Source organism: Anolis carolinensis, unplaced genomic scaffold, assembly GCF_035594765.1.
Source record: "Anolis carolinensis isolate JA03-04 unplaced genomic scaffold, rAnoCar3.1.pri scaffold_13, whole genome shotgun sequence".
In the NCBI taxonomy this organism is placed as follows: domain Eukaryota; kingdom Metazoa; phylum Chordata; class Lepidosauria; order Squamata; family Dactyloidae; genus Anolis; species Anolis carolinensis.
In genome coordinates this window covers 2,373,778-2,388,507 of record NW_026943824.1, presented here as the reverse complement: position 1 = coordinate 2,388,507, position 14,730 = coordinate 2,373,778, and the positions used below count along the sequence as shown (strand labels likewise).

Below are 14,730 nucleotides of genomic sequence, written 5' to 3'. Positions count from 1 at the left end.
AGATTGGGGGAGGATGGACCAAGTAGCTTCACTCACTTCTTGCTCTGGGAGTTGTAGTTCACCCTTATACAGACAGCACTAAACCCAGCCAATCTGGGTCAGACTTGGCACACTGCCTCATCATGCCCAACTGAGCATACAGGCAGGATTTTGGGGTGATTGCCCTTTGGCTCTGGGAGTTGTAGTTCACCCTTATACAGACAGCACTGAACCCAGCCAACGACAGATCTGGACCAAACTTAAGTGATATTTCCTCACATCCCCAAACAACTCAATGCCCTCTACTAATAATCCGGGCACCACCGGGTCCCCAAGCTAGTTATATATAGTTTCTGTTTCTATCTCCTCTTGTTTCTCTTCTGCTTCATCCATTCTTGAGATAGCTGCCTTTCTTCTCCCATGATAGCCAAGCAACCTCTCACAAAGCTGTGTTGTTGAAAACATATATTTTGCAGATATCAATATGACACCTATCTTTTCAACTAATTTTACTGGTACTCGCCAGTGCATACAATTAATATATTGTGTCCAGATTCCTATGTATGTATTTTTAAAGCTTCGAAAGTGCTACTCTCCGTGAAATAGGCCTTTGTGCTGTTTGAATGGTGACCTCACTGTTTTCTTGGAACTCAACCAAAAGCCTTCTCTACTCAATACTTTTTCCAAGCTTTTTTCACTTTGCTTTTTCCCATATGTCTGCCACTTCATATACATATATATTATTTGTATTAATAACTGCCATCTACAAGGGAATACTGGAGATCAATAATGCCTTTAAACTGATGTCATTAAAAGGCTATAAACTGTGCAAACATCTAAGTTTATTGGTTTCACTCTGTAGGTTTAATTTTCTAGGGAATCCGGCTTCCCGAAGCCTCTGCTGCAGAAATATTGAAAATGGAGATTGCAGGGGTTTTTTTTTCAAAGTTACATATCAAAATCCATAGGCAGAAGGATCATTAAGAGTCATGAAGAAGAATAGGAGAGTTCAGGCAGCTTGGGTCAGAAATTGGTAGCAGATGAAATGAGAATCCTGTGATTTGTATAACATTAGCAATGGGTTCTTGGAAAGAAGGGACTTGTGGTTGGGATTTCTGGGAATTGTAGGCCAAAAACATATATATACTCGAGTATAAGCTGACCCGAATATAAGCCGAAGCACCTAATTTTACCACAAAAAAACTGGGAAAACATTGACTCCAGTATAAACTGAGATACCAATAAAATTACATTAATTGAGGCATCAGTAGATTAAATGTTTTTGAATCTTTACATCAAACTGTAATTTCAGATATGACTGTTCAACTCTAATTAAATCATTATTTTCATCTTCTTCAATGTAAATGTGCTTATGTATCCTTTTAATAATAATAGAGTGAAATAATAAATGTAATAATAATATTAATAATAATAAATGCAGTAAAATAATAAATGTAATAATAAATAGAGTAAAATAATAAATGTATTAATAAAAATAAAAATAGAGTAAAATAATAAATGTAACAATACCAATCATAATAGAGAAAAATAATAAATGACTAGGAAAGTTATACAGTAGAGTCTCACTTATCCAAGCTAAACGGGCCGGCATAAGCTTGGATATGCGAATATCTTGGATAATAAAAAGGGATTAAGGAAAAGCCTATTAAACATCAAATTAGGTTATGATTTTACAAATTAAGCACCAAAACATCATGTTTTACAACAAATTTGACAGAAAAAGCAGTTCAATACGCAGTAATGTTATGTTGTAATTACTGTATTTACAAATTTAACACTAAAATATCATGATATATTGAAAATATTGACTACAAAAATGGCTTAGATAATCCAGAAGCTTGAGTAAGCGAGGCTTGGATAAGTGAGACTCTACTGTATTAATAATAATAAAATAGAGTAAAATAAATGCAAAGGTCACAACAATAATAGAGTAAAATAATAAATGTAATAATAATAATAATTAATAGAGTAAAATAATAAATGTAACAATTTATTTTATTATTTATTTACAGTATTTATATTCTGCCCTTCTCACCCCGAAGAGGACTCAGGGTGGATTACAATAAACACATATATGGCAAACATTCAATGCCAACAGACAAACAACATATATAGACAGACACAGAGGCATTTAACATTTTTTTCCAGCTTCACGATTCCGGCCACAGGGGGAGCTGTTGCTTCACTGTTCACTAGTGGCTGTACTTCCTCATTCCTTTCCTCGTGTTTTGCTGGAAGTTTTTATGATGTTGTAAATTAGTTAAATTCACCTCCCGCATAAAGCGTACCTAAATTTCCCTACTTGGCAGATGCAACTGTCTTTCGGGGCTGCATAGGTCAACAGCAAGCTGGGCTATTTAATGGTCGGGGGCTTAACCCGACCCAGGCTTCGAACTCATGACCTCTCGGTCAGTAGTCATTTATTGCAGCTGGTTACTAGCCAGCTGCGCCACAGCCCGGCCCAACAATACCAATAATAATATAGAAAAATAATAAATATACCATATATACTTGAGTATAAGCTGACCTGAATATAAGCCCACCAGGACCCTCACCCGAGTATAAGCCGAGAATGGTTTTTTTCAGTCCTAAAAAAGGGCTGAAAATCTAGGCTTATACTTGAGTATATACAGTAGTGGAAATGTTCTCTGTTGTAACTTCTGCAGCAACTTCTGTTATTGTAGGTTGCTTCAAAAAGCTAGGGTCCTTTTATAATTTTAATAATAATTATAATCATTTTATTTACATATCTTGCCTCAAGGCAGTCTTTAATGTTTCGGAGATCCAATTCTGAAGAGTGCAATGAATATTGAAATCTGAGTTGGTTCGCTAATTGACATTCTGTTGCTTCCTTTGAATGTTCCACATTCAAACAGAATGTGATGGAATCTGTTTACAGCCAACTTGTTATGATGCTTATAAAAACTTCTACGTACTATTCTCTGATATAGATTTATTCTTGAGCTCTGGTGCTTTATATCCAAAGCTACATGGGATGGTGTTTGGAAACAGAGGTGGTCCCGTCTATAAAATGTGTTGCTGTAAATAAAAACCTTTATGAACCTCCCGGGATGAGTTTTAAAATATACCCTCATTCCCGTCTGTGAAATGAAAAGGGCCTCTACTCCAATGTTAATTTGCTGTGTAAAACTCTAAATATAAATTGGTAGTAGCTCCCTACTCCGTGAAATTTATATTTATCATCATGTATAATTGTTGAGGTTGTTTTATGAGGCTATCACTTAAAAGAAACTGTAAACCCAAAATGGAAGTCAAGCTGGGTAACACTGCAGTAAATACATTCCTTCTAGTTTCATAAATAGGTTTTGCATAGAAGGTTGAATTCCTCTACTCATGTAGATGGAAAGATTTATTTTTAAAATACAAAAAGTTTGAGAAACCCAGAAAAAAAGAATGAGAAACTTCACAATACATGTTTGATACATATTCTGCGCAAAATTGGACATAGTTACTTTTCACAAAAATTGTGCACAGAAAATTCTGTTGTCTGCACAGAACAATTGATTTGTATAGAATCAAATATTTTCTGCACAGGAAAGGCATTTATGTTGCAGCAAATAGTATTTCTGTGCTGAAAGCGATGAAAATTTTGTACAGGATAAATCCTAAAGTTCAAATAGTCTTTGAAAACTGTACCTTTCTGAGACTAACTTCTAACAGGAACCCAATACTTAGAAGAAATTGTTGCTTCATTTGAGAAGATATCTATTGAAGAACTGCACTCTTCTTGGCACCATGTTTTGGAAAACGGAAATGCCCATAACCTTTTGGAGATTTTATGTTTTTTGGAAAGGCCTAATCTTGTCAGAAGTCACAACGTTTTGAAAAACGATGCCACAGCAGTCTGAAAACAAGGGAATTCCAGATAGGAAACAATTAGGGTTATCTAACACCTCCTAACAAAGGATTCCCCCAGGCAGGAATCAGCCAGGCCTTGAAGCTGCAAGGCTTTTCAATACTAATTAAGGTGATTAATTGCAACATTCACACTTGCCTCCAACAGACGAGAGCTCTTTCTCCCACTCTGGACCTTCCACAGATATATAAACCCCACTTGCCTAGTTTCCAACAAACCTCACAACTTCTAAGGATACGTGCCATAGATGTGGGCGAAACGACAGGAGAGAATACTTCTGGAACATGGCCATACAGCCCGGAAAACATACAACAACCCTGTGATCCCGGCCTTCGACAACATGATGCCATAACCTCTTGATAAAAGCTTGATCTGTTAGAGTCATAACATTTTGGGAAAATGGCATTCACCAGCATTCATGCAAGGCAACTAGATTTCTCAGCTGTAAAACTGATGTACCTAGGTATGTCTTTGAACTGTTAGGGACAAAGATATGCCAGTACACAACCATATATATATTATGCTCTCAAAATACAAAAATAAGTAGACTTTTTAAAAAGGAACATAGTTGGTTTACTCACAAACTTCATGTATTCAGCATACAGGTGCTTTGCTTATCAATCTAGTTACAAATAGGATTTGAAGTAGTTTCTCTGTGTAAGTAACACAGGGCATCTTTCTTACCATGTTTCCCCGAAAATAAGACAGTGTCTTATATTAATTTTTGCTCCCAAAGATGTGCTAGGTCTTATTTTCAGGGGATGTCTTATTTTTCCATGAAGAATTCATATTTCATGTTGAACAAAAAATTGAACATTTATTATATACTGTACAGTAGTTGTCATCACAAACCAGCATAACCAGACAAACTGTGAATCCTATCAAGAATTTCTTGTTACTACCATTATTTCCATGTACAACAATCTATGGTACATACATTTACCGATCCTGCATGCTCTGGTGTTCTGTTCAGCGAGCATGCTTCCAAAGAAAAACTTTGCTAGGTCTTATTTTCAGGGGAGGCCTTATATTTAGCAATTCAGCAAGAACTCTACTAGGTCTTATTTTCCGGGGATGCCTTATTTTAGGGGAAACAGGATAGAATCAACAGTCCAAAGCCCAAAGCATATCTCTGTTCTGAGAGTCTAACAGAGTCTCTGTAGTCTGTTTCAACTAACTTCTAAAAGCATACATCTGCTTCTACTGAAGTCTAAAGCATACTTCTTGTACAGTCTTCCAAAGTGCACTGTTTCTGAAATGGAATCTGAGTCCTGAACAAGCCCAGATCTGATCACATGGTCTGCAGCCCCTCCCACAAGAAAGAGTTAAAGAAAACTGCAAACCAACATACACACGTATACAATACAGTAAGCAATCTGAAATATATACATAACAAATAACTAGTGGAGGCTTGAGGAAGGTTGCTATTTCCAACACAATGTGAGTACGCAACTGAATGAGCTTGGCTTGTACAAATACATTCTCTGACAGTTTTCTGCTTTCCCTTTCTTAAGAGCCACCGTATTTTACTGTTGAACCCGAGACCCGAATTGTGGTGGAAGTGGAGAAGACGGTGCACATCCAGTGCCAGGCAATGGGTAAGTGAGGTGTGAACAACGGCTGCAGTTTTGACCATTTAACCTCTTTATTAAAGTCGCTGCTGGCTGCATGCGGGAACTGTGTTGTGCTTGTTTGTTTATTGCTTTATAAAGTACAATTCTCTAGGTGACACGCTCAGGAGAAACAAAATTAAAACAATTTTTTAAAGCATCCGAAGATTCATCAGAAAGGATGAATCATGCCTGTCGGCTTCACTCCTGTTTGTTTGTGCTCCTCGACTGGAAGGATGGGTTCAACAAACGTGTTTGGCTAAAAGGGATTAGTGTCTTGATCCGAGTGAATTAATGGAAGCAAAATAGTGGCTCTGGGACCTATAACCGGGGCTTGTGGAGAAACAATCAATAATTGCAATAGTTAAAGCGCCTTGTTTCTTAAAATTATAGTGCTTCTGTAGCAGAAGGAAAATGTCAGTGAGGAGAACATTTAAGTGTAGTTACACTTCTGTGGGCGCACGCTCTCGACTGCAGTTTAATTGAAGGCTGTCTGGAAATCTCTAAAACCTTCAAAATATTTAGAATTCCACTTAAAATAAAATGCTTTCGAAGGACTAATTCCAAGCATACTAATTAAAGCATAGTAAGTGTAAATTGCTTATTTCGGCTGCTAAATGGGTTAACTTGACTTGGGGTACATCTCCATTGTGGAATGAATTGTTTGTGCAATCCTGGGATTTGTAGTTTGGCGAGTCACTGGCATTCTTTGGCAGAAAAGACTGAAAACCTTGTAAATAAAGAAGGCTCCCAGGATCCTATAGTATTGAACCATGGCGATTGCACTGTGTTCATTCTGCAGTGTAAATTTATTTATTTTTATTTATTTACAGTATTATATTCCGCCCTTCTTTCTCACCCCGAAGGGGACTCAGGGCGGATTACAATGAACACATATATGGCAAACATTCAATGCCAACAGACAAACAACATACATTAGACAGACTCGGAGGCATTTTTAACATTTTTCCAGCTTCACGATTCTGGCCACAGGGGGAGCTGTTGCTTCACCGTCCAGTCGTGGCTGTACTTCCTTATTCCTTTCCTCGTGTTTTGCTGGCAGTTTTATGGTGTTGTAAATTAGCCTCCTGCATAAAGCGTCCCTAAATTTCCCTAATTGACAGGTGGAACTGTCTTTCGGGGCTGCATAGGTCAACAGCAAGCCGGGGCTATTAATGGTCAGAGGCTTAACCCGACCCGGGCTTCGAATTCATGACCTCTCGGTCAGTAGTGATTTATAGCAGCTGGTTACTAGCCAGCTGCGCCACAGCCCGGCCCCTTTAGACACCAAATAGCCATCTGACCTTGTCAAGTTTTAAGTCCACTTCGCATATTTTTATTTCATTCACTTGGGGCATAAGTTCTGAAAGATAGAAGTTTCCATCTTGAGGTTCTCCAAGTGGACTACCACATCTGATTTAGAGGCATGGATTTATTTGGGACTGGACCTAAGTAAGTAAATGTTGGTACGCAAGACTCAATTTCTCAGCCTGTACTGAACTAACTAACTAACTAATAATAATAATTAATAATAGGTTGGCTCCCTCTTTACCTTCCTTCAGGAAACAACTGAAGACTTGGATGTTTCGGCAGGCCTTTGGAGATACAGTCATTAATTAATCTGCCCCAGAGGGTTTTTAATAATCTATCCCGTTTTTATTACGATTTTACCATTTATGTGTTTTAAATGCAATTTTTTTATGCTGTATTTTTGTTTTAATTGATATATTGTATTACTGTTTTATCTTTTTATATTGTGATTTGTATTATGTTGCCTATATTTTGTCCTTTGTTGTTTGGGCCTCTGCCCCATGTAAGTTGTCCCGAGTCCCCGCGGGGAGATGGTGGCGGGGTACAAATAAAGTTTTATTATTATCATTATTATTATTATTATTTTATTTTTATACCCCGCCCCATCTCCCTGAGGGCACTCAGGCGGCTTACATAGGGCCAAGCCCAGGCAACAAGCAATATAAAACTCAGCAATAAAAACAAATTTCTATACCGCTTTTCTCACCCCTGGGGGGACTCAAAGCGGTTTACAACATAATCAATGGCAAAATTCAATGCCATATATATATCATATATATAATCATATATCTAAATAAAAACATGCCGCTATAGATTAAAACTATAAAAACATCAAACATAGACATATGCATGAAACATGTTATTACAACAGTTAACATAGATCCCTTCTCTTCCCCCCCCCCCCACCATCTCACCTAGGGCCGGCTCTGGGTGTTGTGAATTAAATTAGCCTCCCCACATAAAGCGGTACCTAGTACAGCTAAAGTATCCTAGGCTTGGCGGGCCGGGGGGGGGGGTTAAAATACAGTTTGCTTATGCTTAAAGATTACCTAGGGCTGGACCTGGGTGTCATAAATTAAATTAGCCTCCCCGCATAAAGCGGTACCTAGTACAACTAAAGTATCCTAGGCTTGGCGGACGGGGTTAAAATACAGTTTGCTTACGCTTAAAGATTACCTAGGGCTGGACCTGGGTAAATTAGCCTCCCCGCATAAAGCAGTACCAAGGAGACTCGGTGTGGCTTACATAGGGCCAAGCCCAGGCAACAAGCAATATAAAACTCAGCAATAAAAACAAATCATAAACAAATCATAAACATAACTACACATCTTCAGATGAATGGGTTTATTAGAAGTCATTTTCAGGCAATTCAGATCATCATATTTCTTAGATTCTTATCCGTTACAGTTTCAAATGCCTTCAAATGTCACATTGGAACCATCCTATCATTTTTTCTTGAAACATACTGGGTCTTTCATGTACCAGAAAAGAAATGAAGACCATGGTTTTCACGCTTCTCACCTGGCTGGTGTTTCTCCAGAATCGTGCTCCATTTCCTTGTCTCTTGGTGCCGTAGTTTGTAGGTCTGCAATAGGCACTAACTGTGTTACTGTTTGTTGTAAGCCCAGCATCTCCGAGAGGACATAAAATGAAATGGGAGCAGGCCAGCCCAGGTGCTTGAATAATAGCCCTGGGAGCATAATTGAGCGGCTCGGTGCCCTGATTGTAAACAGGCAGGAAGTCTCAATTTGTCACAACTCCTATGGGGTCCTTTGGCACAAAAGCCATTTATTCCATCCTTACACACCATGGGCGTGAGAGACAAAGATTAAATTTACTTGATACAGCTAGATGAACTATAAATAAAATTACTGCTTTTTTCTGCTCACTGTAAATGGAATTTTCTTGGGAGCCAAGTTTCTCTGCAATGGTTCCTGTTGCAAAGGTTTAAAATATAAGGTATCGTTTAGCTTTCCAAAAAAGACTCAAAAGGTTCTTGAATATGGGGGCATTAATTTCAATAGATGGAAGTCTTGGAAATTAAAAAAAAAACATGTTGTTGTGCTTTTGGAGAGTAACTACTATACCCTTCTTTTCTGTTGCTCCCCTTCAACATCTATCCATAAGACAGTACCACTATCTTATGACCCTATTTTTTATTATGGTTTTTATTCTTATTCCTTTCTCACCCCGAGTGTTAACTTAGTGTTCATGTCTTGTTTTTATGCTTACTTAATTTTGCGTTGTAATGTATATTATTATCTATTGTATTGTTTAATGTGTTATGATGTGTTATTCTTTGATATTTTGTTATATTGTACTAGCTGTGCCCAGCCACGCATTGCTTTGGCAAAGTGGTGGTGGTATTGGTTAAAAATTGTTGTGTAATTTTTATTTGACGTTATTTGCAATTTTTTATTAATTTTATTGTAATTTATATTTTTATTTATTATATTTTATTATTTTCTTGTATTATTTTTAGTTATTTTCTGTTATTATAGTATTTTATTGTATTAATTTTTAGTGTTTTTTATTATTTTTTATTGGGTTGCTAGGAGACCAAGTTGGAGGAGCTTAGCCTTCTAACTGGCAGCAATTGGATAAAAGCAATTATTCCTCTCTCTCTAATTAGGACTTTATTTTTCTTTTCTTTTTGTTGTATCAACCTAGAGGCGTGGATGATGGGTTGTGTTGTCAATTTTCGAGGTTGGGGGGCCTGTAGTTTTGTTGTTTTGTGGGTCGCCGTGATGCCATCACTCTTTTATATATATAGATTGTTCTGGGCATGGCCCCATGTAAGCCGCCCCGAGTCCCCGTTGGGGAGATGGTGGCGGGGTATAAATAAAGTTTTATTATTATTATTATTATTATTCAGTAATTTGCACTCACGCAAACAGCATTCTGTCACTCTGCTCATATGGAAGATGACGAGTCCAAATATGAGAGTTTCTGCTATGCGTGGAAGTTCTCTACAGGATTGGGAATCCTATTTTCTGGGGCTCACAATTGAGAGAAGAATGCCTAATGCTAGGCTTTACTCTCTTCTGTTTCCACAATTGCCATTATTTAAGCTTCAAAGCACTTCCAGCGTCCTCTGTCTAGAGAACTATTCCATTTTTGTATCATCTGTTTCCATGTTACTCAGCAGTAATTTGTATTTGCCCAAAGGGGATTTCCTGGGATTAATAACATTTGCATTGAGAATTCCGACAATCAGACTGTACATAGACAGGCCTTTGGCATGAAATTTAAATTGTGTTTATTTTACAGTGGTGCACTGTCTCTATTTGGTATCAAGCTACACACACATCGCATTGTGTGGGGCAATCCGTAGCTTTATTATTCGAGCAAAACGAAAGCTTCACATGTGATTTCAGGAACTGATTATATCATTGTACAAAAATATAATTTCACGGCTGCTCCAATATTCCCTCCTTTTAAAAAAACAGCTTTTTTGTGGCTGTGTTCTTTGGGGACCTAATATATCTTTCATTCTTCACAGAAAGCTGAGTAACTGAAAACAAGTTGTTATGTATTTTTGTGTTTGGCATATTGGGGAGTTCTCCATTTTGTGCTGGATATTTAAAAATAGGCTGTGCCTGTATTTGCTTACTGGATGCACATAATAGAATGGCCTTTACTCTCCCTAAGTGTGATAACTTGCTGGTGGAAATAAATTGAACTCTAGATGATTATCTTGATGCAGAAATACACATGAGTTCAGATATTACCCGTACAGATTATTCCTATAGCAGCGGAATCATAGACTAGTCTCAAAAGTGTTGTGGAATTTCGTTTGGACACGGGTGAAGAAAGCAGACTGACAGCAGAAGTTGTCTTCAAGATAGTTTACTTTTGGCCAAGAGCTGGTGACAATGTTAGCTAATGCCCCAAAAATGCAATGCCACCCCTTGCCTGTAGTGGCTTTCCAATTTATACAATTTTACAGAAGCATGCGCAGAAAGCTAACTGACAATGGAATTTGCTGACTATTATAATCCTTTTGGACATGCGTAGTTGCCTTCTTATATAACTTATATAACTCATCACATCAGGTGAAGTGTCCATAGTTTGCTCCACGTATGCACTATCCTCAGGTGACATGTTCATAGTTCATCCCACGTATGCATCATCCAGGCAGCCAAATCATTACTGCAGTTTGCATGAGCTTATATTGTGAGCAAAGAGCAAATGTCAGGCAGAACATGTCCTGTCAACACTTTCATGGAAAAACAAGATTTTTGAGTAAGGGTCATCTAGGTAATTGATTTTTAGGATCTTTAAATAAAATATTCAAGAGCTGCTCCATTAAAAGCAGATAGACCAGTTCTGCTTCCTTGTCTAGGGACTTTGGCGGAGCTGGGGAAAGCGAGGGATTTGTCTCCTTTGTGTATAGAATCACCTTCTTTTTGTGGGATTCCATCTTTAGAGCCCACAGTGGTGCAGTGGGTTATCTTAAAAGTTTCTCTCTGTGTCTGTTTTGGGCAGGGGTCCCTCTTCCTACTCTGGTGTGGTATAAGGATGCGGTCCCTGTCCTCAAATTGCTGAATCCCCGTTACAAGGTTCTGGTCAATGGAAGTCTTCATATCCAGGGATTGCAGCCCGATGACTCTGGGATCTTCCAGTGTTTTGCAAGAAACGCAGTCGGAGAGATGCAGACCGATACCTTCTTGGATGTCACGAGTAAGTTTAGACTTCCATGCTCTTTTATAATAATTTCAGATAGAATGGGAAATGGGTAGGAATGTTCTGAGCAAGGAACTGAAGACCTGGTGGTGTCGGCAGGTTTTTGAGTAATTACATTGGAATACCGCCGATCTCTGGGCCTGAATATATTGCACAAGATTTATCTAGCCTAAAATGATACACTTCAATATTTTGGGTTTATGGTTCCTATCCCCTTGATCAGGTTGTGTGTTATTTATTGCTATATAATTGTATTGTTTTACCTTGCTCAATAATGTGTTATTATGTTGCTATTTATTTATTTATTTATTTATTTACAGTATTTATATTCCGCCCTTCTTTCTCACTCCGAAGGAGACTCAGGGCGGATCACATTATATACCTATAGGGCAAACATTCAATGCCCATATACACATAGAACCGAGACAGAGACAGACACAGAGGCAATTTAACCTTCTCCTGAGGGGATGTTCGATTCTGGCCACAGGGGGGAGCAGCTGCTTCATCATCCACTGTGACGGCACTTCCTCATTCCAACGTCGTAAATTAGTTAAATTTGTCTCCCCACTTTATAAGTGGTACCTTATTTCCTATTTGATAGATGCAACTATCTTTTGGGTTGCTAGGTCAGCAACGAGCAGGAGCTATTTTTAATTTTTTAATTGACAGGTGCTCACCCTACCACTGGCTGGCCTCAAACTCACGACCTCATTGTCAGAGTGATTTATTGCAGCAGGCTGTTCACCAGCCTGCACCACAGCCCGGCCCCTATGTATGTGTTGTTTTTATGATTGGAAACCACCCTGAGTCCCATCCGGGAGATAGGGCAGTATATAAATAAATTATTATTATTATTATTATTATTATTATTATTATTATTATTATTATTATTATGAGGGACTTCCACAAAACACACCATATGGTGAATTTCTTCTTTGGACTAGGCATCCAGGCTGGCTATATTGTCCCCAATTTGTCATATCTGGTTCAGTACCATGGACAGCTCTGTCAGAATTCAGGCTGAAACCAAGGCTGCATCTAAACCAGGCATGGGCAAACTTAGGAATTGTGGGAGTTGAAGTCCAAAACACCTGGAGGGCCGAAGTTTGCCCATTCCTGTGTTAGACCATTCAAGGGATTTGAATCTTGGTCTACTGGAGTCAGTGGAAGGCTAACTGCAAGGCTGAAGAAATATAAATACAGTAGAGTCTCACTTATCCAACACTTGCTTATCCAATGTTCTGGATTATCCAACGCATTTTTGTAGTCAATGTTTTCAATATATCGTGATATTTTGGTGCTAAATTCATAAATACAGTAATTACAACATAACTTTATTGCATATTGAACTGCTTTTTCTTTCAAATGTGTTGTATAACATGATGTTTTGGTGCTTAATTTGTAAAATCATAACCTAATTTGATGTTTAATAGGCTTTTCCTTAATCCCTCCTTATTATCCAAGATATTCGCTTATCCAAGCTTCTGCCGGCCCGTTTAGCGTGGATAAGTGAGACTCTACTGTATTTCATTTGGTTGTAAGGTTTGCACCATTGTTTAACCAATACTTGAAATGAATTCAATGGCAACTTTCCTTAAGTCCTTATTTCTTCCTGCTGATTTAAATGAATTAAATCACTTCAATCAACCCACACATTTCAAGGTTCTTCTTTGAAATGGCTTGCACATTATCACCTGCCGCAGCTGCCTCATTTGGACAACGTTGCTTTACCTGCTGATATCAGCCTCACAAATGAACCCGTTGCCGATGAGACGCAAATAAGATTCTACTTATAACGTCACGTTTCTGTTTTTACGAGGCACAGGTTGCCACGTTAAGCACGGCCTTGTTTAACAGCAAACATAAACTGTAAATTCTCTGTGAGCTTTCCAGGCAGGAGCCCTGTCAGGGAGGATTTCTATAACTGGAACTCACGCCTTGAACTCAGGTAACTAATGGATTCAGCCGACGAAAATTGAGTGACAAGGGCTTTGTCCTTTTGGTTCTTGGTGCCATAAGAGCATTTCCCACATGACTTCGGTCTAGTTGGAATGCTTAAAAATTATAATGTATGAAACAGTGTCACAAATATGAATATCTCAGGGGATGGATTGCATAATGGCCTTCTGTTTCATACTGGGAGAAAAGTAACTACAGTAGAGTCTCACTTATACAACATAAACGGGCCAGCAGAACGTTGGATAAGTGAATATCTTGGATAATAAGGAGGGATTAAGGAAAAGCCTATTAAACATCAAATTAGGTTATGATTTTACAAATTAAGCACCAAAACATCATGTTATACAACAAATTTGACAGAAACGGTAGTAATTACAGTAATTACTGTATTTATGAATTTAGCACCAAAATATCACGATATATTGAAAACATTGACTACAAAATGCATTGGATAATCCAGAACGTTGGATAAGTGAGACTCTACTGTATGAAGTTTCCTTTTGACATGATGAAAGTACAGTAGAGTCTCACTTATCCAACACTCACTTATCCAACGTTCAGGATTATCCAACACATTTTTGTAGTCAATGTTTTCAATATATCGTGATATTTTGGTGCTAAATTCATAAATACAGTAATTACTACATGGCATTACTGCGTATTGAACTACTTTTTCTGCCAAATTTGTTGTCTAACATGATGTTTTGGTGCTTAATTTGTAAAATCATAACCTAATTTGATGTTTAATAGGCTTTTCCTTAATGCCTCCTTATTATTCAACATATTCTCTTATCCAACATTCTGCCGGCCCATTTATGTTGGATAAGTGAGACTCTACTGCAGTTCAATACGCAGTAATGCTATGTAGTAATTACTGTATTTACAAATCACGATGTTTTGAAATCATTGACTACAAAATGCATTGGATAATCCAGAACCTTGGATAAACGAGGCTTGGATAAGTGAGACTCTACTGTATGAAGTTTCCTTTCGATATGATGAAAGTATGAGTAACTTAGTAAACAGTGTTTTTGTCATAGGGGACAGCATTTCCTTCAAATATAGTCTTGTTTTCTGTGCAAAAAGAATGTCATTTGTGTATTTTGCACAGAATCAGACCCAAACTGCTACCCTGTTACCCCGAAAATAAGACAGTGTCTTATATTAAATGTTGCTCCCAAAGATGTGCTAGGTCTTATTTTCAGGGGATGTCTTATCTTACTTTTCCACAAAGAAGAATTCACATTTATGGTTGAATTTTTTTTTTTAAAAAAATGAAAATGATCA

At 37.8% G+C, this 14,730-nt stretch overlaps 1 protein-coding gene across 7 annotated transcripts in view; it reads left to right on the top strand.

Moving 5' to 3' along the window:
* Positions 1–14,730, top strand: part of sdk1 (sidekick cell adhesion molecule 1) — a 615,491-nt gene that overhangs the window by 312,718 nt on the left and 288,043 nt on the right. For all 7 annotated transcript variants that reach the window (XM_062964472.1, XM_062964469.1, XM_062964468.1 and 4 more), the window contains exons 8-9: positions 5,392–5,475; positions 11,287–11,481. In XM_062964472.1, the coding sequence (XP_062820542.1) occupies positions 5,392–5,475; positions 11,287–11,481 (279 nt within the window). The remainder of the gene's footprint in view (positions 1–5,391; positions 5,476–11,286; positions 11,482–14,730) is intronic.